At 38.4% G+C, this 26,654-nt stretch overlaps 1 protein-coding gene across 2 annotated transcripts in view; it reads left to right on the top strand.

Moving 5' to 3' along the window:
- Positions 1-26,654, top strand: part of LOC113671675 (E3 ubiquitin-protein ligase rnf213-alpha-like) — a 69,548-nt gene that overhangs the window by 12,871 nt on the left and 30,023 nt on the right. For both annotated transcript variants that reach the window (XM_089202479.1, XM_089202480.1), the window contains exons 2-34: positions 2,186-2,940; positions 3,312-3,503; positions 4,191-4,321; positions 4,556-4,729; positions 6,195-6,406; positions 6,659-6,951; positions 7,449-7,708; positions 7,905-8,126; positions 8,460-8,649; positions 9,243-9,310; positions 9,661-9,964; positions 10,881-10,976; positions 11,173-11,289; positions 11,959-12,184; positions 12,746-13,045; positions 13,628-14,232; positions 14,754-14,913; positions 15,179-15,408; positions 15,804-16,136; positions 16,828-17,663; positions 17,942-18,108; positions 18,240-18,314; positions 18,489-18,595; positions 18,813-18,963; positions 19,050-19,266; positions 19,546-19,816; positions 20,191-20,364; positions 20,730-20,838; positions 20,914-21,085; positions 21,312-21,507; positions 21,973-22,088; positions 22,314-22,508; positions 26,532-26,654. In XM_089202479.1, coding sequence (XP_089058605.1) covers positions 2,186-2,940; positions 3,312-3,503; positions 4,191-4,321; positions 4,556-4,729; positions 6,195-6,406; positions 6,659-6,951; positions 7,449-7,708; positions 7,905-8,126; positions 8,460-8,649; positions 9,243-9,310; positions 9,661-9,964; positions 10,881-10,976; positions 11,173-11,289; positions 11,959-12,184; positions 12,746-13,045; positions 13,628-14,232; positions 14,754-14,913; positions 15,179-15,408; positions 15,804-16,136; positions 16,828-17,663; positions 17,942-18,108; positions 18,240-18,314; positions 18,489-18,595; positions 18,813-18,963; positions 19,050-19,266; positions 19,546-19,816; positions 20,191-20,364; positions 20,730-20,838; positions 20,914-21,085; positions 21,312-21,507; positions 21,973-22,088; positions 22,314-22,508; positions 26,532-26,654 — 7,777 coding nt within the window. The remainder of the gene's footprint in view (positions 1-2,185; positions 2,941-3,311; positions 3,504-4,190; positions 4,322-4,555; positions 4,730-6,194; positions 6,407-6,658; positions 6,952-7,448; positions 7,709-7,904; positions 8,127-8,459; positions 8,650-9,242; positions 9,311-9,660; positions 9,965-10,880; positions 10,977-11,172; positions 11,290-11,958; positions 12,185-12,745; positions 13,046-13,627; positions 14,233-14,753; positions 14,914-15,178; positions 15,409-15,803; positions 16,137-16,827; positions 17,664-17,941; positions 18,109-18,239; positions 18,315-18,488; positions 18,596-18,812; positions 18,964-19,049; positions 19,267-19,545; positions 19,817-20,190; positions 20,365-20,729; positions 20,839-20,913; positions 21,086-21,311; positions 21,508-21,972; positions 22,089-22,313; positions 22,509-26,531) is intronic.

Here is a 26,654-nt window from a genome sequence, read left to right as displayed (position 1 = left end):
CGGACTTACATGCTGGGTAGCATTGTACCTACGACTTCACAGAAGCCCATAGATACATAAACTGGGTTTGTCTAATAAGCCGAAAGGGTTACTCAAAAGGAGAGTGCAGGCCTGACTAAATGACAAAGAGACTTAACTGTAAGTCTTTTTAATTCAATATCTAACATGTCTGATTTTTACAAATTGACATTGCTCTGAAAAGTTTGTCACTGTATCACGCAGTGTATTGGTACAAAATTATCTACCAGTAAATAATTTGGACAACAATCATCAGAACTTGGTTGACCACTGTTCTCTTAGGCAGTGTGTGATTGAGATCTTGTTAACATAGTCCTTAACCAGAGATCAGAGATCCAGAGATCATCCATGGAAAATCAGCTGTTATTAACGATAATTTATTTACGATAATTTATTTACGATAATCAAACTTAAAGTGAAATATAATGTAGAGAATCAACTAATTACTAAATAACAACAGATTACAAGATAATGCAAATCAGAATCAAGAATACAAGTACTTCTAATTGTTCTAAATCAATAGCAATAATATAAACGATCGCAGTTATATAATCCTTAAGGCCATAAAATAGCCGGAGATGATAGGGTTCAGAAAAACTAAATGGGTCCTTTGAGAAAACTGGCCGCTGTCAGTGGAGCCACGTACTTGACTTGTAATGGTAATTCGTGATTGGTTGGTTAAAAACACAACTTTAGGGAAGAAGGGCTATAATTTTGAACTTGTACTTCAGAATAGGGGTAGAAATAGTTTGTACTTACACACTGGTTCCAGCTCACACTCTTAATAGCCGTAGGTGACTTAAAATTAATTTACCAAAAGCACCTATGCTAGCTCTGCAAAGCTGAAACTAGAACTACCAAAAGAAGGCCGCTAACAATATCTCTTTATATGTCCATGTGTTAAAGCTTATGATATAATTGCTAAGGAAACAAAATTGACAAATTAGCGAAGAGAATTAAGGATAATCATTAAATGGATAAGCCTCTATTTAACGTTTATTACAATTATTAACTTTCTAAAAATTTTATTTGATGTTGCGGTTCAAATAGAAGTAGATCTGTAGCCTGAGTAATCATGTCAACAATGAGCATTCTTTGCAGCTTGCTTGCACCTTACGAATTTGATCTAGTAAAATGTTGTGTTCTGAACTTCAGTAAGTTTTTTGTTCTTGGAAAATTTTACCTGCTGGTGAAAGGAAACAGCTGTTTTTTTAATTATTAGTTGAGCATAGTGAAAATTTTTTAGCATAATTTTTAGCATTATGCCATGTTTTCAGTTTTGAGACTCAAATTTTTGATTGAGCATAATTACATTTTCAGGCATAATTTTTCTGCTCCCTCCTAGGACCAAAGAAACCGTCTAAAATTTTTTTCAAAGAAAGCTAACCTCAGAGGTGTAGAAATATCATCAAGAACGGTAGTTGTCTTTAGCTGTTCATTGAGTTGTTCATTTCTCCTTTCTGACAAGCACAAACATGTATGAAAAAAAATGACATTTGCATATACTAATGTACATAAAATCAATTCTTTCCCCTCAGTTGACCAGTACATATTTATGCCACAACTTCTGGATTAGAGTTGGGTGTGATGTTAACCCTCTTTTATTTTGGTTTCCAACAATTATGTGCAGGGCCTATACATCAATTCCTTTTGTTAAGCTGTTTCAAATTTTTTAGATGGGTTTAATTTAAAAAAAACTTTTAGTATCATGATCATTACTGATTGCTTTGACAAGCTCAACACTGCTCACGAATACATGTTTTCAACTTTTTGATGCCAATACATGAAACTTCACCTCTGCCTTCTTTTTGAACAATTTTCAATCTAGGCAAAAGAATCAATTTTTTACGTATCTTGCTGAAAGGGTTCAAGGAGGCAATGATGTTAGATATAATAATGGTGTTAAAGTTTTTTAGTCAATGTAATCCTTTTAGATTAGATGTCAGTGGAATGTGAAAAGAGAGACAGTCAAAATGAGAGAGCCCTTCATCTTTGATGAGATCCCTGACATACAATCAGACAATCCTCTTGAATAGATGTGTATTAAGCAATATTGTACTTACAAATATTGTTAAGAAAACTCTTAATGAAACCCTAAGGTTACAATTGAAAGAAAAAAGATAAGTTAACAAGAAATAACCAAAAGTCTGGTTTTCCTTACGCTAAGGTGATTGTCCGAATGAGCAGCTTTCATGTAAAGATAGGAAAGAGGATGAAACTTTGCAAAGTCAACAAACTCATCTGGGACAGCCAGACAGTGAGGCTTGTTTTCCCATGGTTGATTGGTCAATTGAGAGAAATACGGAACCACTAGAAAGCCAGCATTATGCAGCGAGTACCCCACGTACGCCCCTATTAGTAGGGGCCTCAGTCTCCATGGGAGACAATAGTCTGCCGCATCAGGTTGGCGGCTCAGCCCCACCTGAGGTAGAACTATTAAGTTCTCAGGATAAACCAGATAACAAAGAGCCATTAGCATTACAACAAGAGAGGCGGCCTAATTTTGACGACAAAATGGAGTTTAACGAAAGTTCTTCAAAAGGAGATGAAAACCAAAACGCCATGAAAGATGAAACCTCTGGTGGTGTAAGCGTGAGAGGCCCAGCAGATCTTGAAAGCGGTGAATTAGATGCTCCTCGGACAGGAGGTGATGATGGAGCCAGTATTGCAGAGAAAGAAGTCACGCAGTCAAATAAATTATCCGAACATGCCACAGACACTTTCTCAAATCAGCAGCAGGCGGTTAAAGGCACGGGGGTGCAACGGAAGTCAGATGCAGCTATAAGTGGACAGGAACATCCCCCTCCACCACCTGGGCAATCTGCTTCAGTCCGGAACATCAATGCAATTTCTCAAGATACCACGTCGCTTTCCCCTCATGAATCAACTGCTCAGAAAGAGGAAAATGGCAATATTGCTCAGGTAGGCAACGTTCATGGCAATTATTGTAGTTAGGCAAATAGTACACCAGTAATTTTGCGAATGATAACACAATACTAGACTTTTTGTTGATGCAGAAAATATGACGAGCAACTAGGAGGTAGCATGACAATGGGGTTCGTTTTACCAAGAGTGATAACCTGTCGACTTATAAGAATACTCTCTGCGGTTAGCCGATACTTAATAAAATTTTGCGGCCAAATCTAGAGGAAGTGTTTATTCTCACTACAACCCTTCTCCCTAAAGTAAATACGCCTCAGTTGTAAGAAATGTCTTGCTATTTTTGTGAGGAGAAGTGTCAGATAATCCATTTTTAGCAACGCCTTTGCTATTGATTTTTGGATTTGGAACAGGGACAGGGGAGAAAAGGCACGACGACATCGATTAAAACAATTCAGCAATGTAAGAGTGGTGGTGAAAAAAGGGACGACGGAAAAGTTGAAAGCACTGTTCTGGTTAAATCACCAGCCAAAGGGAAAGAACTTGTCTCAAAATATCCTCTGAGTGACCAAAAGAACAAAAACTTTTCCAAAGAAAGTGAAGAGGTATTTCTTAATAATCTGTTACTTAAAAGTTAGTTTCCATTAAAGTGAAACGAAAGTCTTCATTCCCAAACGCTGACTGGAATTCTCACTCAAGAGGTACATGCATCATTTCCATTCTTTTTAAAAGTCATTTTTATCAACAAAACTAATGTCTGCACCATTCGCCATTACGTTGCCTTATTTCAGAACACAAGATCGACATTCTCAGATGATATATCTCTTCTCTAGAGACTCTATAAATAAGTTTCGCAGAACTCATTCATAAGATCGAACATTAGATTAAAAGAAGACCCTAACCCTAACCCTAACCCTAACCCTAACCCTAACCCTAACATCTTACAAGACAGAAGTCTCTTAAAATTCTTTAACAATAACTTTTGCGGAACTGCAAAAATCTCAATTCCTGGTCATGACCTGGATCTGGGACCTCTAGCTCTGTTCTCTTATTTTCTCTCGTTGTTGATATGCTAATCAACCTTTTGGGTCGGATTTGATTTTGTAACACTCGAGAGTGTTGGTCATTTGTTTATAACTGAAATGCATTTCATGAATGAAGCACTCAAGATTTTCTTGATAGGAAGTTCAACGCTATTGATGCCTCAGATTAGAGTTTTGTTTGAGAGGCAGATTGCTCAACAATTAAAACAATCAAAACAATTAAAATAATTGTGTTTTTAATTTTGCTAGACTACTGGAATAAGGAGTGGACAATGGTATCGAAAGAGTCAAACGCAAACAGATGGTGGACTAACCGAAGGAGGTGTTAAAGGAAAGAACAGAGGAGGAAATATCGACACAACTTGTAACCCATCCTCGACGTAAGTTTGAAGGGAAGTTTAAATGTCTAATGTGAAAAGTGACCATGAAGATTAAAAAAAAACTGAAAACAAGGAAATAAAGAGATACTTTAAATAAATAATGAAATAAATGAATGGATTCTGGATAGAGGACACCAGTAGTTATATTGGTTTAGTTAGCAATGAGGTATAATGGTCCCAAAAAACGCTTATAATCGAGACCACCAACTTGTTGTCTTGATTTTTCTCTCAAAGGTCAACACCGCCAAACAGCTTGAAACAGGTAGAGCCAGAAGCTGGGGTCACTGTAGTGTTCCATGTTTTGTTAGTGTCTAACTTTAAAATGGAAGAGGAATGCTTGCATATACGAGCCAATGGAGATGACCTAGGAAACTTTATAATGAACTGCGTTGACCTGGAATTTGTAGAGTAAGTTTCGCTTACAATATTTCTTTGTTATTTGAAAAGTTCCTCTTGACTCGTCATATTGGGTTAATCAATAAAATCTACATTACCTTGACCTTGAACTTTCACCCCATCTTCCTGGTGCAGCAACGCTCATCGAAATTGGTAATTCTTTTATTCCCTAAGTGCCGTTGTTAGTTCTTGTTACTCTATTTCAAAGAAAATGGAATGCTATGGGAATAAGCCGAATTTTTGATTGGAGAAATTTTCGGTGGAATGTTGTAAACCAAAAAAACCAAGGTAATCATGGTGACCTATCAGAATAAAGGTATATATAACGAAGAGCCACAGAATACTCAAAATGGAAACAAGCAGGATTGATTTTGGTTTTCTATCTAGGGTGACGTGATTTCTCTATACAGTAGCAAAACCAGTAGAATCCCGGAATTCTTTAGACTCTCAATTGAAACTCGCTTTAATTCTGCTCAAGGCCGTGGAACAGGTAGAATACATTTTGGCATTTGGAGAACGTAGAGAAGTCTTTAAGAATTTACAACGATCTTTCATCCCGTCTGAAAAATAAAATGATTTGTATCACTCATTGTTGAGAAATGCAACAGCCGATGGCTGTGTGAATGATATCAAATTCGCAAGTTATTCAACGAGGAATCGGCCCTTGACACGCCAACGCATTACAAAGAGACAGCAACCTTCTAATACACGAGCTATTTTTCATGTCATACACTAAAGGCGTAAATACGGAATTCGCGAAAGGAGAAGCCTTACGTCTCCTAAGACCAAATTCGTCACGCTCAACGTTTAATTGAAAACGTACAGAGTTTCAAATATGCTTAAAGAATGGTGAATACCTAAAGTAAGGTTATGAGAAACATATCTCTACATTTATTTTCCGTCGGAGAGACAGTATACTTGAAAACGAAAAAAAAAAAAAAAAAACGCGCACACTTGTTACCTTTTGAAACACAATCTCATCTGGCTTTGCCAAACCTCGGTCTCAAATTGCATTAAGCCGTAATTGCGTTTATCCTTGAAAACCACAGCGTATTCTATGGTTCTCAAGGATAAACGCAATTACGGCTTAATGCAATGTGAGACCGGTTTTCGGGAAAGTCAAATTAGTAGTTTAGAGCCTTTTAAAAAATTCTGATGGCCGCTTTGATCCTTCTTCAACAGCTCTGACCAAACGATCTCAAACGCTCTTTAACGGTACAGGTGTTTTCATTTGAAGTGCTTACGTACAAAAATACTTCTACAGATTCAGAATAAATCAAGTTACGTTTAACTATGGTGAAAGGAAATAGGAACGGCCTAACTTTTCCGGAATGTTAATTCAAAATCTGCTGATTTCTGCCGCTTTGACCGCCATATTGAAAATGAAGCTACCACAATGCAACGCAATCGGAGTGCACACACCGCCTGCTACGCGATGAATATCCTAAAAGTAATTTATTTTTTCTTTTGTTTCAAGGGTTGTCAAACGGAAAGACAAAAAGAAGCTTATGCGTTTCAAAGGTCATTTTACTCTTAGCATCAGTCTTGCTGGAAAAGGAACCTTTTACAAGTACGCAGTGATTAAGAAAGGAGATGTTCACTATGAATATCTGACTGAGTTTCAACCAAGATATCGTGGAATTGTCAATCGCTTTCTTCTCATTCCACCAAAGTATGTTAAACCTGGAGGTAAGCTTACAAAATCGGCCTTAGTCGTTCCGCACTGCTCTATGAAATCTCCACTTCCCTATAAAATAGCTCTCTTCAATAGTTGTAATAGCTAAATCAATCTTTTCTTGGGCTTGCTATTTTGTTGAATTACGGAACGGTGGGCCTATATTTTTCTATATATTCATACTGTACATTTTACGCTAACGGTAATAAAGATAACAATGATGTTCATGATTTCCAGTAACAATGTGTCATTTTTTGTTTTTTTAGAGGTATGGCACCAATTTGACGGAGTATGCTACATTTACGGGGAGAGGCGCTGGTGGGAACGAGTTTACGATTATTTTCGTAGCGAAGAAACGTTGGAAAATCGCTCAGCAGCTGTGCTTGCATACCTTCCGAAGTGGAAAGGTTTTCTTGTTGGTGAAGCTTTAGAGGAAATGGATGCAACAAAGGCGCTTGCGGAGCTAGATAGAGTTGTTGACGGTTTGACCAACTCTTGGGTTATGGAGGCCGGCCTCTTTCTTGAAATGAGGCAACCAGCATACTTTAAGATTAACACGGTAAATTGACTGAAATTGACAGCTATTACTTTGATATCTGATGATATACGCTTGATTGAATAAGCTTCGACACCCAAAAAATCATGAACCAGAAACGATGGACCTGGGAGTTTCTGTGCCAGCAGTTTCCGAGCATCTACATAATCTGTAGTTTTGCCTCTCTCTCTTTTCATGTCAAGTCTTTCGTATAATAATTCTTTTCTGTCAAGAATAAGTGGATAGCATCTATCATTTACCACATACTTCTGAGCTTATCACGTACATGTATACCCTTAAGGTTATCTGGTCTTATTGTCCATGATATGTTAGGTGTCAACGTTTTTGCAATCGAGGGGATGATCAGGGTGTCTATTGACTTGACTTGATTTACTTGGATTCCAAGATTACTCCGAGAATTGTACAAGTCATAGGCATTTTCGTACTTTCGAAAGATATAACTATGTTTTGGCGTTGTTTGCAATGTATAAAACTTTTTTTGGTTAAATTTTTTTGTAAAGGTTTTGATGGACCTCTTGGAGCCGAAATTGAAGGAAAACGCTGATATATTGTCCCAGAGTGAAATAGATCTGAAAACCAGAGCTTCAGTGTTGGTTTCATCTCTGGCAATTGTCATACTTATCAGGAAATACAAATCAAACCTTCCATGGGAACACAAACTCACACTTTTAGCTTGTTTGTCGCTTGAAGCAGATCCTACAGAGAAAAAATGTACCATATACGAAGTCGTTCTGGAAGAGTTTGGTGAACGCTTAAGAAAGTAAGTAATTCTATTTAACAAATATACAAATTCGATATACTCATATAAATTACTCAAACCGTGCGAGCTCTTTCAATTTTGTTGGTCTTTGAATTCTCGTTTGTATTTATTCGAATTGAACCCTAATCATGTGATTTCCTGTACAAATGCTGCTTGATAAAAAAATTTTCCCTTTTGTTATTTTTGTTCGATTTAGATTTGCTGCTGATGGGATAGAGGGACTTTGCAATGAAATCATGGCACGTGCATGCAAGCCAGTTGAAAAGGATTGGCTGTTTGCCATGCCACTACTCCATTTCTTGAGAGGAGATTCAAAGCCATTCGAAGAGCCCGACGTTGAAGGATCTTACCGCAAACCAGAGTGGTTTGGAGCACAGAACCTGAAAATTAAAGAATTTCAAAAATCAGCAACAGAAATGTACTAAGTTACTAAATTATTTATGTAAACAATCCAATGGGAATTAATTTGATGAAATTACTTTGCATGCTTTCATCTCTATTGTTGGCCATATTTCTGTTTTTTATTGGTAGGGACACGCTATCACGAAGGATTGTTGTTAAAATATTAATCAGTAGACCGCTGAACTTTAGTACCATTTTTTTTGTTAGAGTAAACCCGACCTTGCTTAAGTTTGAATACGGAAGTTGCTTCGCGCAAAGTGTCAGTGATATTTCAACGATGTATGAAACATTGAAAAGTGGAGGAGTATGCATGAGTCATTGTAATAGCTTCTCTTCATTTTTGCTGTAGGAATTTTCTGGATCTATCACTTCAACTAACTCCGTCCTTTAAAGTTGACCCTCTGTTTAAGAGAACCTTTCTTCACGCCATTCCTGTTTGGGAATTTGACAAGATTATCGCGTCAAATGAATTCAACATTTGTGATGTTTGCGTTGCCCTGGTAACGTTCTGTTCCCATAATTTTGTGCCTGCTGACAAGGTAAGCCATCTATTGGAGACTGCCTTTGAATTAATACGGCATTACATCGTCAATCAAACTCCGTAGTGTCCAGAAGACTTTTTGGGGACCAGGACGGGCCTCCTTTTAATGGATGTATCTTTTTGAAAACGTTTGACTTACGTAGCTTATGTAACATTGTTAATCCTGATGAGCCGAGCCCTCACTAGATTCATACATGTCATGTGTGAATCTGGTGAGGGCTTGGCTCGTCATAGAGTTCTATGAAGCTCAGCTGTAGTATCGGAGCGTGGAATCCGAAGGTCTGAAGTTTATTTCCTCATAAACTCAGATCTTTTCTCCTTGTCCCACTCACGTATCCAGACGAATAACATCTTTCATAAAAGCATTCCAAAGATCGGATTCTTTGGGATCTTAACATGAAGATTGCGGGTAAGCCTGAGTTAATTCAATTTTGGGTGGTTGAAGTCATGTTATTGCAAAGCATCAGATATGTGGATAAATAAAATCATCCCTCCTTTCTTTCCTCTATAAATTTTCTATTTTTTCATTTCGAATTAGTTTGATTTTTGTTTTATAAAGATATGTCACTTAAGACAATTTCCAATTCACAGTGGAAGGATCTTATGGGGCTCATAAAGCAAATGTGTTCTCAGCTAGAGGCAGCCCAGGAATCAACCTGGTAGGTATCAGTTTGGCATTTTTGTTACGCAATTACGTGAAAATACTATTTTCATGGCGGGCCTGATGTGTTTTCTTTAGTGTGCTATTAAATTAGCCTTCCCGCCTCTCCTATCTGTTCCCCATGCTAACGCAAATAGATAGGTTGGGGTCGAATTTCTGCAAATGAACTGGCTACCCAGACATTATTACGCTTGGAATCTTGGCATGAAAACGAGGTAAAAATTTATGTTGTTCCCCTCGATGGACGACAAAAAAATCACTTTAACGAGGCAAACAGTTCAATCAAACAGTTGAAGTTAATCCAGGTGAATAGCGAATTTTGATTCTTTTTTCCATTTGCTTTTGTAGTACCAACTTGAAAACTCTCGGGTTTACAATTTCAATGTGTACACAGCTGTTAGAAACTTGTCTAAAAAAAATGACCATTCGTGATAACCTGGATTGCATCTGCCAAGTGATAAAGTTGCTACTTGCAAGCATCTCTAGACAGAGACGAGAAGTTGACGAGAGTGCGGGTCAGGAGAGAAGGCAGAAAAACGAGGACAACGCCATCAGAGCGCTAATAACGAGCCTTAGAAAAAGGCTGAGAGATGATCTGTCTCCCTCCATCTCTGACTATTACGGAGACGATGCTCTCGCAAATGAACTCTTGGTATGTTATGACTTAAGGAAATGCAATATGAGAAAAAAAAAACACATAAATAAAATACTGAAAAATGTTAAATTTCGGTCCATCTGCAGTAACAATGGCGTTTATGTTAAAATATAGAGGGGACTTCAATCGGAGAACGGGTTTTGTGTGCTATAATAGTTTTTGATCATGAAAGTTCTGATTTTGTTAAAATTTCCATTTTGATGTTGCAAAATATAGGTAATGTTATACCTCAGGTGGTTTTTAAGCGAGCTTAGACAACTTTGCAACCGATTTTGATATGTAGTTGAGGTGCGATTGACTTGGAATATATTTAATATACTTTTTAGTACTTCTTATAACTTCTTGAATGCTGAAAAAAAAAGGCCGAATATTCATCATAAAGTAATGAAAGTTATAGCCAACTGTCGCTGAAGATGGAATAATGACAATATCAACTTGCCTGGAGGACATCATGGATTAGAATACAATGGTCATCAGTGACGAAGAGATTGACTGAGCAGCAAAGCGTCACTGAGTAGTTGGCGAGGAAAATTTTCGTCAGGATAATTTTAACTTAACTTAATTTGTTTTTGAAACTAAGTTGAAAATGTAAGTTGGCCACTTAAGGGAGTTTCTAAGCTGACGTTTCGAGTGTTAGCCCTTCATCATTCGCTTTCACAAAGGGCCAACACTCGAAACGTCAGCCTAGAAACTCTTTACGGTGGCTAATTTACATTGAAGCCTATCACTGGTTTTTTCTGACCTTTGGCATCTAAGTTTTCTGCACCCCTACCTCTCTCTCTCCCCAAATGGAATCTTTCTGGAGGGAAAAATAGGAAGTGGTCATGCAGTAATACATTTATTTTGGGCTTCGACTCGATTCTTTTAGTATTTCAAGGAAGACCAATGCGTTCGATTTTTTAATTTTTTCCAGGTATGGAGTGAGCTACTTTTGGTTGCAGATGAAAATCAAGGCTTCGCCGCTTATCGGGAATTCTTGATTAATGAATTGTCCACTCGAGCAAGAAGGGTAAGTAAGAAACTCACGTGGTGCTGAAAAGTGACCTTTGTGTAGGATTCAACGCATTCAAAAGAACCCGACCTCCATTTTCTGTCGTAGTACTTTAAATTGTTTCATATAAAGAGTAAGTGTATTTATTTCATAATAAATTTCTTTGAAGAATTACTTTATTTAAAACTTCGTAGAATGCTTCCTCTTTTTTCAGTTGGAGGAAAAGTACCTTGTTGAAATTTTTTGTGAAGTGGATATGGATGCTTTTGAAGAAGGTGTTGGAGAGCTGTTCACCAACCTTGCATTTGAAGCTGTGGAAAGGATTATTAACGTGAGTTGTTAGTAACAGTTTTACATTTGATGGTACATCGCGAAGGCGAGTAAGTCTGTGGATTGTCAAGTTTTGAACCTTTGTCCGCTCATGTGAAATTCCGATTTTGTCTTTTCATCCTGCTCTCCTTAATTATAATATTTTCACAGGGATAAAAGACATCCAGGTCTGTTTTTCTTGTAGCGATTTGCTTTTTTTAAGGTCTGGTGGTGGTATAGTTTCTTGAGTAATCGGTAACTGCATAATTAATAAAGAAACAAGGTAAATCAAGTCACCAACTACCTTAGACACTTGAATAAAGGTGGTAAGTTTCTAAAGAAACTGTGGTGTTGCGTCGTTGGGAGAGTACGACAGAGTAATTTAGTGTTATCTATTTGGTGGCCAATTTACGTTTTCAACTCGTTTCATAACACTAAATTAACCTAGACACTATCAACTAAACAAATGGAGAAAGAGACGCTTCCGAAATTTTGGGCATGCTTTTAGTTAAAGTCAGTAAATTGTGATAACATTTAACTGAAAAACGTATGCAGGAGAAAATTGTTTCCGATTATGTTAGACTTACTTATTTTATACCCAACATTTTTTTTTCATCAAGAACTAGAGTTAAGTTGGCTAATCAAAAGTTTTGTAGCGGAGACTAATAGTTCTCCGGCATTTTTTATTTAGTCAGCAAAAGTAGGAGTGGACGAGCGAGTATTTAAAGTAATCACAAATAAATGTAACCAACCTGACACACACTCAAAAGCAGGAAAATATGGCGAGCTTTTGTCGGTGTTGCTCACAAAATCCTGGCCAAAGGAAGGACAAGAAACACACACGTCTTTTTTGGATCCTCAGACTGTTCAATTTCTTCTGACCTGGAAACCTTTGACTGGATACCTCAAATTCTTTGGTAAGCTCAGATCATATCCGTCCAATGTATAACTCAGCTGTAGTTAGGTCTTGCCCAAAGTCACACATTTAACCCAAACCACACTGACGACAGTGGCAAAGCGATGAGCCAATAAGCGAGACGTAAACAATGAGCGGGAAAGCGCGAGTAACGGAGGCGTCATTATTTTTAGTTTGACTCTGGTTGGTTGGGAGGATGGTGCGAGCAAAACCAGTTTAACATCAGATTACAATAGACGCTAAATTCAAAATTAATCAATGTATTTTTGCATAACTCGCTCCATACATGTATAATTGAAGAATGAACTCGACTAACGAACGTTTCCGTAGGTTTTAGAGTGATAGCTTCGTTATAACATCAGAATACAGATAAAGAAAAAGAAGACAGGAAGTATATATGCCAAAAATGAAAAATCTAGGCAATGTGAATAGGAACCTCCCAAGAAGAGGAAAATACTTCAATTTCAATTCCTAATAGTCCGAATATATATATATATATATATATATATATATATATATATATATATATATATATATTGTAATAGATTGTTTCACTCTACAGGTGATGGGTCTGGAAGAGGTGGCATACTTTCGACTGAAGGTCAGGAGAAGTTGCTTCAGGCTAAGTCGTTACTGGATGCTCTTGTAAGAATTATTTCGGATGGCTCAGTAACGGTCGAAGTTTTACTTCTTGTTCAGAAGCATAAAACAACGTTTTTAGAACTTTTAAAGAAAACGTACGGTGTAGAAAAGAATGATGCTGAGCTTAGCTTGAACCAACGAATTGAAGAAATTGAGGAATTCCACACAATACGGGAAAGTGTTGGGAGATTTATTGCAATGTGTGATGTAGTCCCGCCAGGTGAGCTCCGTAGAGAAGTTTTTTCTTTTCAATCCTTTGACATCAAGTCATAGGATACTCCTATAACTACTTCCACAGTTCTCATACCATACTAAATGCCTTTCCTTCGCCCTGCAATTTTGCATTTGCATTATTTTAAATCTACCTTAGAACACTTGTGCATCTCCGCAGAAAATGAAGATTTATGCTGGTGTGATAAATTTGCTTTTAGTTTTGTAAATGTTTGGTGGCAAGGAACGGTGTTTATTGCGAACATCATTTCAATCACTTTCTCATTCTTGCCTCAGGAAGGGTGATCTCATTAAAAGAAGGCCAACACGCTCATCTTTGTGGCTTTTCAATCCATTTTCTTTTACGCAAAGTGATTTAGATTATCCTCAAGTTCGGTCGCCATTTGATGGAAAAAGGTTTCCATGTCGCGTACTACCAGAAATAAATTAACAAAATCTTATTTAAATCTACAGACTTTGCTCTTGTCAGCTTAGTGTGACCTTCATTCTATAATTCGTTTACAAATATAATGCACCTTCGAGATGAGAAAGAACAATAGAAGAACTGAAGAAGTATTCATTTTCTCCACAGTCGACTTGGGCAACCTAAAGAGTAAAGCGCAGCTGGATGTTACATCACACCAGATTCGTGATTTGTGCAAACGCTTAGACGACAACAAAATCGAGATCACGTTATTCCAACTAACCCCGGCCGCAAAGGAGGTTCTCCCGCTGCTTGGAAGAGTTCGAGAGAGTTTAACGTTCCAAGCCCTTTGGAGGAAATATGAACGCAAAGCCCAAACAGTTAGAAAGAATGACGATTCGCAAAAACCACATCTCAGTCTTTCCGATGTTGTTGAAAATGTTTGGAAACCAGCTTTTGAAAGTTGGAACAAAACTGTTGCTGGTGTCAAAGACGGAACAATTTCTCTAGGAGATGTTGACAAACTCTTTGACGACTATAAAAACCGAAAAAGGGAACTCGAGGGAGAGTTATCCCACATGTTTGAAGTGAACACAGGTCCAACTATTACAAATACCACAGAATTAAATAAAATTGTCAGAGAGCGAGTTGCTCAAATTCAACGCTACCAACAGCTTTATCAGTACTCCAATGCAGCAGACACCATCTGGGAGTTTAAAGAGGCAATGGGTTTTACCGGGAACTTCAAGGTTGTTGAAGATCTGCGTAATCAGGTATCATAGTCCTTGTTGCTAATTGGCGATACCGAGTAAGTTGAGAAAGAAAATACAAGTATCTGTTCAAGAATGGGATGCAGTTATTCATCGTGGTGAATCCATTGGTAGTGAAATATAGTCCCTCGTCTCACGATTTGGTCACTGTCGAAGTAGACCGCGATATGCCTTTTTCGGGTGCTGGTCTTCTTTAAGCGCCCGAAAAAGACGAGGATATGCGGTTGAAACGTCGCCAACCACATCTGGAAGTGATTACAAGGTGAAACTTTGCTACAAAATATTTCTATCCGTGGCATTAGAAGTAGTCTACCCAAACTGAGGACGCTTGGTTAATTTTTAGTGAGGTCTTGAATTTTAATTTAAGGAAAAAATTACCATGAACTCGAGGGTGCACTTTCGTTTTAAGACAGATCCTGCACAACAGAAAGCCATCGGCGACGGCAAACGAGAAGTGCACCTGACTTTAACTAAACTACAGTATGTGATAAAAGCGTGTTCCATTTTCCTCTCTTTCAATATAGCTATCAGTAGAATTCAAGCAAAAGCCCTTGCACAGCATTGGGGAAAGCTTTTCAAAGGCCGGTCAAGCTCTTCAATGTTTGGATGTCAATAAGGCTCAGTGCCTCAAGGCAGTGGTAGACAGTAAACGGCTAGTGGAGTGGTTACGTTCTACTATCAAATGTAAGTTGAGGCGTACGGGATAAGTGGAAGTAAAGTTTGAAACGGAAACACTAGACGAATCACTACTACCTCTGATAACATAATCGATATTCCTGGTTGTCCCCCCAGCTTTTGTCAGCTTGCCTAATATTCAACAGAAATTTTTGTGTTCCACGACGCAAGAAAATATAGCTTTTCGCTTGTATGATACATTTTAGAAGAATTACTCACTTGAGCGTTAGTCGTAGAAAGTAATGAGGATCGTTACGTATCTTTCGTCTCACAGCCACCCAGGAGCTTAAGGTTCTTGTTGACTTGGCCTTGATCTCTGCTGGCGAGAGCGACATGGAAACTGACCGCATATCCAGTCTGCATACCAGCTGCTTGGGTTTTGCTCCTCTAATATTTGACCTAAACGAGAGTAGAGAACAAAAAGTGAATTTTGATCAATTGATGAGCGCCTGTGATCCTGTATGGAAAGCAGTCGAGACGGATCAGATGTTACCCAGAAAGCTGGTAAAAATAGAATGAAACTGTTTAATTGTTTGCGTTTACCTCCTTAAAAGTTTTCAGAACATGTTTTTCGCCTTTCACCTTTACTAATTTTGCACTCATGAAATCGAGTGTTAGGTTATATACATATTCTCAAATGTCGTGACCAAGTGATGAAGTTGCTATCCTGAAAACGTTCATCGAACAACCAAATATCACAACATTGGCTGAGCAAATGGCCATTTTCTTACAAACTTCCACCTTTCAACACGTTCCCGTTTAGCTAACATGAGAGGCTTCTAAAGTTTGCTTCAGTGTTCAAACTCCATTGATTTTATCTCATACACTACTACCCATAAAGGAATTTGACCATTGGGACCAAATACGTGATTGATCTCCGACTGCTTTGTTTCTTTTAGTACGATACTAGCAGACATCTGGAGTGGCTAAAAACTGTCAAAGAGTCCCATGGCTCGGTTGCGATGACGTCGTTAGTGCAAGCTACGACGATCAACTCCAGTGGTATATATCTTGTGGGCCATATGGATAACGAAAAAGGTCCGTCACCAGAACAAGGAAAACGATTGTCATTCAAAGATGTGATCCGACTGACGGTTCCCCTTAAAGATGGAAGTGAAAAGGAGCAGAGAAAAATTTATTCTATTGACGAACTGAAGGATTTGCAGAGTAAACTAATGTTGATCGCAGGAAAGGCTGAAAAAGGGAAGGATGACGTGGAGCAGTTCGTTAGGGTAAGTAAAAATACAATAATTACGTGGACAGTTATTTTCCCTTTGAAGTTGTTGTCTGATATCTTATTTATTCCAATTAATTTCTTGCATAAAATAATATGGTAACTGATCATTTAAATTTTTATAAAATGTGTCCGATTCACTCAGAATTTCCAACCGCGATCGAAGCAAAGATCGTCCACTGCCTTTCGATCCGTTCACGGAAAATATCTGCGCGCAGATTGGGAGATATTATTTGATGACCTCTGTGGGTAGAATCTGCACAAGAATCAAGAAACCGCTACAAAATGATTCTTCTCGAGGTTTCTTTTAAATATCCAGCACCAGTTTCTTCCTAAATTCCCACGGTACCCAGCCATTCATCATACTTTTCAGAGCAAGCGGCCTTGAACGCATGCCAACGTCTGGTGCCTGGATATGCTTAATGCACTCTCCTGGCCCAATTACCCAATCGATTTTTTTTTACTGCAATGCAAAAGTAATGCTATCTCCGATTTTGTACTCCAAGGAGTTCTACGCTAATAGCGATCAACTACCATCCTGTTTATCATTACCTTAGCAGTCAACAATCTGTTCTGAGCCTTTTGAATTTATTCGAGGGCGACGTTTATTTATAGTTTTGCTCTAAAGGGCAGCGTTTAATCGTATAAATACGGTACTGAGAAACCAAAATATTTTTATCGAATTATAGAATCTTGAAGGTGTTATGCGTTTAGCAACTGCATACATCGACCTCTTTGAATCTGGTTACATTCATCGTATGAATTGGAGCCAAGAATATCACTGTAGCAAAGATCAAGTTGCAGGCGAGTCTATCAAGAAGGAATTGGATGAGGAAAGCTCCTTCATGGAAAAGTGTTACAAGAACTGGAAGAAGAAGGTCAGTGATGCAAGGAAGGAGTATAGAGAATTGAACTTCTTCACCACGCAGCAGTTGATGACACTGAGGAAACAAATCGCCACAGTTTGCCATAGCAAAGACCTCGCTATGAACAACATTCAAGTGCTCACTTTACTAGAAAGTGTTCGTCCCGGTTTGACCAGCGAACAGTTAAAATCAGCGATAGAGCGTGCTTTTAAGGACACAGAATTATTCGAGAACCTCAGAGGAACAGCAGAGCTGCCTTTGTTCACTCATGTTCCTTCAGACGATGAAATGGTTACTCGCAAGTCAATGTTTGACAACAACAACTACTTCGGCACGAGTTCCTCAACAGCAACCGGTCCGTGTCAAGTACAAACTACATCTGTAAAGAAACCGAAGCCAAAGGAAACATCGAAGATTCAAAGTTTCTTGAATGCAGCTGCCGATGATGGTTATTCGGAGCAGATCGCTTTGGCTGCTTTGGTGAGTCTAGGTGTTAATGCAGAAGAAGACGACTTACTGATGTGGTGCCTAGAAGAAGCCAACGAGGCTGACATTGAGGCTCTTTATGAAGATGCGAAGCAAAATCCCATGATTGCCCGAGAAATCTTCCCAGAGAGGTCGAAATCTAATGATCAGGATGCGCTAGCCGAGGATTTCCGGTATGTAAGTAATGCCAACTAAAATTAACCCTGGCGCAACAAGGAACACCACTGTAAATTAATTAAAAAGTATTTAATCAGAATCACTTGGCTATGTTAACGTTAAAGAGAAAGAGCTAATGTCACTGTTTGCGTAGGATGCTTCCTTTCAATATAAAAGTTACAATTTTTTCAAGTTGGAATAGTTAAGCTTACATGGTGACTGTGTTAACTTAATGGTATTCGAAATAAGAGCAACCATAAAAACCTGAGATTTTGTTATTTTTCTCCTGCTTCAGTGAAAACGAAACTGGCTCGGACCAGGTAATGGAGGTGTCGTCCACGCCTGCCAAAACCATTGTTGCAGAGCAGGCGATTAGCAAAGACGAAGATATCGAAACAGAGATCAGTCAATATCTTACACTCACTCAGCTTGGAAAAATTCTGAGAGAACTTTCAGTTCTAGGTAAAACACTGACTTGTTTTCATACGAAACAGCTAAAACCGCTACTGAGGTTAATGAAAAATCTGCAGCTGCGATATCAAAATTATCTCTATCTGCTGGACCATGAACATGGTATTAATTTCACATTTCAGGAATTGGAGCGACAGCTCGCACTTTTCCAGCATTCTTAAAAAGAGGACGACCTAACCTCATGCTTGTTCCTAAAGGTAATTCTAACAGAAACCCACGGAGCACTTAATCAGATCGGTGCAATGTTTTAAAGTTCCAATAACTAAAATAATTTTGGTCTTGCTGCAATGTATTCCCCATTTTGCTTACTTTACATGGTAGCATGTTTTCTATACTATAATTTGTTCTTTGTCCTACCTATTTTGTTGCAGATGACATCCATGCTACAGTCCTCGCCCTTTATATGCATGACAAAAAGCAGCCTTTGCCTAGCCATGAAGAGGTGCTCCTTTGCACTCCTGACACCGCCACAGAAGAGGTTCAGTATACATTTCGGAAGAATTTTCCTAATATATTTTCTTATTTCTATACCGTTAAATGTAAAATGAGTGGAAGAGCGAGCGAAGTTGCTTAAAACAACACTTCTTGATCCTCATATCCAGCAGACAGAGAAAGGTAGGGAAATTTCCCGCTTGTGAGTTGAGTGGTTCAACCATTAAATTTTTTTTAATTCTTTCTGTTTTCCTTTGACATAGATCGAGTTACTATGGAGACGTGCAACAGGGGACACGAAGGGCCGATTTTACTGTCTCGTACACGCAGATGAATTGGATTTTTCAGTCAGTAAGCAAGCAGTGGAAATGCTGAGTGCAGTGACACGGGGACTTGCTGGGAAGGCTGGAGAACGTAAGTTTGACGTGTTAAATGGCATGTTTTTCATCGGAAGTCCAAGTTTATGGGTACGAATCGTAGGTGGTTTTGTTACTTCTCAGAGTATGGCCTGGTGGTAGTCTGTAGTAGCGAGAATGAAGATCGTGCCAACGTAGTAGCAGCTCTTGATCAGTATCGTGTTGCTGCTCCACCTTGTCCTTCGCCAGATGACCTGAAAAATTACCTCAAGCATCAGTTCCAAACACCTCCTCCTCAGGACGGTTACATCAGGGGTAGTAAGATTACTTGGACAACAGCTGGATCCTTAGACCCAGAAAAGTAAGTTTTTCGCTGATGTTCCTAGAGATTAAGATCGGAGAGGCTCCATTCTGAAGATACCCTTAGAGATGGAAAAATGTCTTGGAAAAAGTTTTCTCTTAAATACAGGTGAAAGAAGCAAAGTTTGTAAAACTGTTATGTTCAAATTATCCGAAGTCTCTACCTAGAATAGAAGACTTCACAAAGAGAAACTCTGTTGTATTGTCCGAGCGGTACGGTTCGAAAAAGTGCTCTCTTTTTGATGAGGATCGGTGCAGCTAACATGCTGATATTTTTTAGACTCTCCGTTCGAGTTGTCTCATCACACCGAGGAGGTTTGGGAAAGACTCTGTTTGTTCGTCGCTTAACAGAACAGCTGCCTAACCTTTTAAACAACGACGTGGTTATGACAAATTTGAGAAGACAAGACTCAAAAACATTCTTGCACGTGACCGTACCTCTTCATGGGAATTCCACAGACTCTTCCATGCTTGTTGATGCGCTTCTTCCGCATGCAGTAAAGGCAAATGTGCCACTGTCCCGTATATTCCATCTGGACGTGTCACCTTCGGTAAGATACTAAACACATGCGAATTGAAACTTGAATTAACATTTCCAGTATACTTGTAAAATGCCCAACCAGCAGGTGCCGTCAGTCGTGTCAAAGGGCTAGGTTAACATTGTTTATATCCTAGTGCTTTCAGTAAGATCTCGAACGAACGTGAAGAGGCTTAAAGTCAAGGGGTGAGTGAAAAAGTGAGAGAGGGTGAATGTCATCTACGGATATGCTGCTAGGGAAGCACTACCAAAAAATTCAGAATTGAAGTTTCTTAGAGCTTTTCAGACTCTTAACATAATCTTATGCTGAATTGCAATCATAAGGGCAAAAATTAAAATATATTAAAATATCTCAATATTTTATGACATGTTATGTTCTTCTTTTAGATGAGGCGTGGTTTGGACACCCTTATTTTTAACCTTCTTATCCTTGGCTGCCTATGTGACAAGATGGGGAGAGTGTGGAGGAGACGAAGCACGGACTTGTACATCATTGAGATTACGACCACTGCTCCCCTACCCATGGGTTTCACTAGGGAGGAAGAGGCTCAAAGTCAAGGGGTGAGTGAGAAAGTAAGAGAGGGTGAATGTCATCTACAGATATTAAATCAACAGAATGATAGAGCGGCACAATCAGAGAGAGGTTCTTCGTCCGTTGTTTTGTCGGTGAATCAAAATTTCAGATGCTGAGCTGTGTGGAAGTAGGATACAGAACAACAAGAGAGGTTACCCACATGTAACATGAAATCAAACCCTTGCCCCAACAGTGGAAAGCGAGTGCTCCTAGAAGGCCTGGAAGCACATGGGTTGGAATCTTGTTAGTTTGAGAGTTCAAGAAGTGAATTAAAAATCCGTTGCTTTATGGAAAGTAGCTCGTGTCCTTCAATGTCTCTGCTTCTGATCTATACTACTCTTTTGATTTTCAGAGACAATCTGGAAAATCCACAATGTCTAAGCGGCCATTTTATGACCTGTTACCAACTATTGAGTGTCAAACTCCAAGAACTGTTCTCTGTCGTTTAGCAAATACCCCAGGTATTTCACTGAGATTCTCCTTCAAACAACAATCAGTAGCTGATTCTAAAGTGAGTTTCCTTGAATTTTTTCCAGATAAACAGGACTGTAATCCACTGTTTGATGTCGAAGAGTTTCGAAACGCACCGTTCCAGAGGGTCTATCAATATCTGAAACTGTCAATTGAAGGAAAGAGTTTTGACAATTTTACGTTTTCGCCAGGAAATGTCGATGAAGATCAAAGGACATGCCTCATTCTCCTTCTTAGGTGTGTCGCACGTACCTAATTAGATTCTCTAAACGTGTTAACAGAGAGTGTTTTCCGACTCTTTCTTCGCTGAAAGGTACATTAAAATTAAAAAATGGAATATGGGATGTTTCTTTTAAGGGAGACGTTCCTTTCCAATTTGATGCATGGGCACGAACATAGAGGAAAGGATTAATATCTCTTTCTTGTTGAAGGTTATTTTAACGGAGTATTGTTTCATTTGCAGAAATTGCGGTATCCCTGATCCCTCGTGGTCAGAAATTCGTCATTTTGTGAGTTTTTTGAACTCACAGCTCCGAGATTGTGAAAAGAGTTTTTATTGTGACATGCAGCTGATGAGGACTGTTTTAGAGGGATCTAATGTGCTTAATCTTGAAGGCTTCCGCTCTTTTGTTGTGCGCTTTATGATACAAATGTCAAGGGTAAGCTGGCTTCTTAAATTTCCGCTCACCCAACTTTCTTTTAGTGTCCTGCTGACTCTTGGACAAGTACAGCAATAATACGCGTGCGCAGCTATCTTGTATACTAGAGGCAAATTGTGACCATTTCTTACCACTTTAAAAAGGTTATTTTAGAATGGTGTCTCCGTAACGGAGGAAAGTTGAAAGTTTTCTCTACGTAGACGTTGGCTTTTATCTTCAAAATTAATTGCATGTGTCTACTTCGTCGTTTTCATGGAATGTAATCCCGTTATCTACAACGAATATTTTAGCAGTGTACGTCAAATCTCATTATCAATTAATCAGATAAATTTTCGGAACTAAAGAACTCGAATACTGGGTTTTAATTTATTACTATGATTACTGAAGCTTCTGAGTTTTATTACATCCCTTGGTGGCTTTGCGGCAGCAGTGAGTACCATGAAAAGTTATTTAATTTCCTTTTAGGATTTTGCTACTCCGTCTTTGACCGAAGAGAATACTGTTTTCTATACAGAGAATAAGGCAGAGCTTGAACGAAAAGAGATCGAACAGTTACAACTCAGAAGACGCTGGGAAAGCAGGTGAGAGCTTAACTATTTTTTTTGCTATAATTCAAAACTTCACATTTTTATTGATTATCGCTGTCATTTGTTTTGTGACGAGTTAACTTAGAAAGGTTAACTTTCAAGTAGCAATCGTATTGCGAACTCGCTTTATAATAAAATTATCTGACGAGGACTCTGTCCTCTCTTTTAAACTCTCATGTTTTGAAGACAGTGTCTTATGATAGTTCTTTTGTTATTCAGTCCTCATCCCTACCTGTTCTTTAACCAAGACCACATAACTATGACGTTTCTTGGTTTCTTCATCAATTCTGCTGGTGATCTTGTTGACCCCCAAACAAGTCAAACTTTGGAGAAAGGTTTAATGTCCAAACCCTTGCAAAATGGTCTGCAGGCCCAACGCGTCGATTTTGCAACAAACATAGAAACCTCCAAAAAGTAAGTGCCAGAAAATAAGCTTATTTGTAGTTATTTGTCTTCCAAAAAGATCTTTTATAATTAAACTTGATTTCTTTAGGAGTTGACGTTCAGGATTCTGATAGGTTTGAAAGTCAGCGCTTAAATGTTCAAGGCACGTAATTGATGAATTTTTTATTATGAAGTGTGTGGTAGGATTGGCAAAATTCGTGGAAAGGGGATCCATGACGTACGGCATTGAGAAAGTGTCTCTGTAAGAGCGGTCCGGTCGATTTTGCTTGAGACACGGATTTAGCTAATTTCTTGTGCGTTGTAAGACATTCATGTACCTTTACTAAAACACAATCCGTTTGATCGGATCTCTTTATTTTTCAGAGTTTTACGGAAATTAAATTTCAGTCGAGCGAAGGCCTGTCGTGACACTTTTCATGACTTTAATTTAAGACAACTTTAGAGGACAATTTACAAAAAACTACGAAACTCAGCAAAAAACAAATACCACAGCCATGTATATTGACTCTATGTTATCCATCGAGGCGACTTTCGTGAACATCACGTTTCAACCAAGCAAACAAGAAGACTTGAATGACACCTTTTCGGTTCGCTTAAGTCACACACGTGAAAATCGATCAAATATTCAAGGAAATTTTTTGAAAAAAGTGAGGCGTTCTTAACTTATTCAACTAACATAGCTAGGAAGTAGGTGCCATAGAAAAGGTAACTACAGAAAAAAACCTTGCGGTTCGACCTTTACGAAAACTTTGTAACTCCATGAACTTACCTGATTTTCGGCAATCACCAAGTTTGGCCGCCATTTTGAGGGACTTGTGAATATGAAGCGTAACTAATATAAATCAAGTAGGTAGATCTAAAACCGTCAGAAATACATACGAAATCAATTCAAGTGAACTTTACTTTCAATTCAAGCGCAAAATTTGAAATTGTTCGTTGAAGTTACCATTCCTACATTCCGATGCGACCATTTCTTCCAACAATTCAAACATTACAACAAGTGTTCGAATTTCCCTCGTCGATTCCACCGTAAGAAATAACCTGTGCCACCCAAGCTTCGACTCAAATGTGAAATACGAATCAAATTTGCTTCGAGGCAATATCAGGCTGGTATTTTGATTTCCTGATCGACAAGAACGGTGATCAAGAAGCGATCTCTTTGTTTACCACATAAACGTGACCGCTGACCAGTCGCTGAGTGAAAACTGTGCGGCGCGGGATGGGGTGGGTGGTGGGCTTATCATCTTAAGATATTCAAATACATGCTTAAAAGGCTTTAGGACTCTCAGTCTAAACAGTTAAGGCATGCTTCGTGGTACAGACAAATTTTATTTTATTCTCATAACTTTTCCTTTATATTATAAAAATCAATATATTTTTAACCCATATGACCTTTTTGCCTTTCATTAGAGGTATAAAATAAGGTGTCTTTTCTACCAGAACCTTTTATTTATGCCCCATTGCACGGAGTAAACACTGTACTTAGAATGTTTGTTCTAAGTCATATTTGCTGTTCCCAAAAATATATGCAAAATCGTTGCTTTATACAAAGCTGACTCTAAAATATGATTTTCCGTTACAGTAACCAATGTCATTTACGTATGGTGTTGATAAAACTAGCAGTGTACAATTTTTAGCGTTTTCCACTTATAAGCCCGACATAAGATTGTCAAGTGAACTATGTTAGTTTCAGCTCATTCCTTGATTCGATCTGGCCTTTTATCACTAAATCCTATTCTTTTCACTTTCAATTTTCCTATACATTTTTTTTCATACGACAACTACAGAGAGTTTTATGAGTAAACCGATTTTTGGTGTACCACGCTAATTACATCGAATATACAAATACGTGCAAAAGGCTGGCTAAATAAGCTCTTCCCCCTGCTCGTAATTTTTGTTTGTTTTCGCCCCATGCCTCTGCACGACTCCCTGTTGGCTAAAAGGAAATTTGAAAGACTGCTATGCAGGAAAACTTTTCTTTTTCATTTTCAGTTATTTCTTTTTTTATTTTCAGACGAAAAGTTATCCCGCAGATTTTAAGATGCAGCACAAAAGGCATTTAATGGCTTACAGAAAATTGTACTACATAGCTTTCCCCGAAACTTTTCTGTTCGAAATTCGATCATGAATGATGCGTGCAAACCAAAAAATAAGATAGATCTCCAGACAAAATAGTAATCTTCTCCGCAGGTTTTATTTCTGGTTCGTGCGATTTTACGACGTCTTTTCAATTCCGGGGTGTTCCGCACGTAACTTTTGATAGAAATTTGATTCATTCAGCTGACATGTTCTTTTTAGTTACGGCGTGTGAAGGTTTTTTCAATCAAAAGTCGCCCGCGCAACACACTGGAATTGAAAATTCGTCGTAAAATCGCACGAACCTTAAATGAGTATAGGCAACTTTGACTTCTCGCGAGATGAAGTGGATTGTTCAAAGGGCCCCCTGAGATTTTTTTCAGAGCTCTAACTGAGACTTGTTTTTATAACTATAATAATCGTCATTATTAACGGACAGTGCTTTTTTAGTTTTTATTTTTTTTTTCAAAAAAGAAAAAAACAGTAACTCTATGTTAGCGTTTAGAGTGGTATGTTTACCCATTGTTGTCATCATCATCGTTATCACCCCGGAAGAAGTATAAAGCCGGCACGTTGCCTTACCTAAGTACACGGAAAATTGTTCTCTATTTTGCTCCTCTTGGATCCTGGAAACTGTAACAATTAAGACGATCAATGAGAAAGCCTTAATAATTACTGAAAATTTTGATTAACAGAATGTAAAGAAAAATTGGTCTGCAACACGAAGCATGCCTTCACATTAAGACTGAGAGCCCTAATGCCTACAATGATACTTTAATGCATATGTTCGAATGTTCCCAAAAATCTTCTGAGAATCTGCCCGCACCTACGTACTGCCGTACTGTTTTCACTCAGCGACTGGTCAGCGGTCACGGTTATAAGGTAAACCTGGCGATCGCTTCCTGATCGCCGTTCTTGTCGATCAGAAAATCAAAATACCAGCGTGACATTGCCTCGAAGATGAAGCATTTATAAAATTTGATTTGTACTTCACATTCGAGTCGAAGCTTGGGTGGCACACGTTATTCCTTACGGTGGAATCGACGAAGGGAATTCGCACACTAGTTGTAGTGTTTGAATTGATGGAAGAAATGGTCGCATGGGATTTGCCGCAAATTTTGCCACTTGAATTGGAAGAAAAGTTCATTTGAATTGCTTTTGTATGTATTTCCGACGGTTTCAGATTTACCTACTCGATTTATATCTGCTATGCTTCATGTCGACAAGTCCTTCAAAATGGCGGCCTAACTTGGTGATTGCCGAAAATTAGGTAAGTTGACAGAGTTATAAAGTTATCATAAAGTACGGGCAGCAAAGTTTTTTTCTGTAGTAACCTTTTATAAGGCACCTACTTCCTAGCTATGTTAGTTGGATCAGTTAAGAACGCCTCACTTCTTCAAAAATTTACCTTGAATTTGATCGGGTTTCGCGTGAGTTATTTAAGCGAACAGATATGGTGTCAATCAAGTCTTCCTGTTTGCTTGATTGAAATGTGATGTTCACGAAAGTCGCCTCGATGAATAAGATAGAGTCAATATACATGGCTATGGTATTTATTTTTTGCTGAGTTCCGTAGTTTTTTTGTGAATTGTCCAAATCTATTGTAAATTGTCCAAAGTTGTCTTAAATTAAAGTCTTGAAAAGTGTCGTGACAGGCCTTCGCTCGAGTGAAATTTAATTTCCGTAAAACTGAAAAATAAATAGGTCCCATCAAAAGGATCATGGTTTTAGTATAGGTACATGAATGTCTTACAACACACCAGAAATGAGCGAAATTCGTGTCTCAAGTAAAATCGACCGGACCGCTCTTACAGAGACACTCTTATGAGGGAGAGTTCTGACGTCCTCAATACACCTGCTATAAGGGAAATTAGATTTTCACCGAAGCTTTTAGTTCCTACGTGACACTTTGCTCCATTGTGATGGATTTTGTACAACATTTTAATTGCTTTTTAGAGAGGATAAGATGAATCAGTTACGTTCTGTGATGGGGGTAAACTGGTCGAACGATCCAGACATAGCCTATGAACTAACTACAGACAATGTCAAGAAGATTCTGGCTATTTACATGAGATTCAG

This window comes from Pocillopora damicornis, chromosome 4 (assembly GCF_964200805.1).
Source record: "Pocillopora damicornis chromosome 4, jaPocDami1.2, whole genome shotgun sequence".
Taxonomy (NCBI): domain Eukaryota; kingdom Metazoa; phylum Cnidaria; class Anthozoa; order Scleractinia; family Pocilloporidae; genus Pocillopora; species Pocillopora damicornis.
This window is presented reverse-complemented; position numbering and strand designations above follow the sequence as displayed.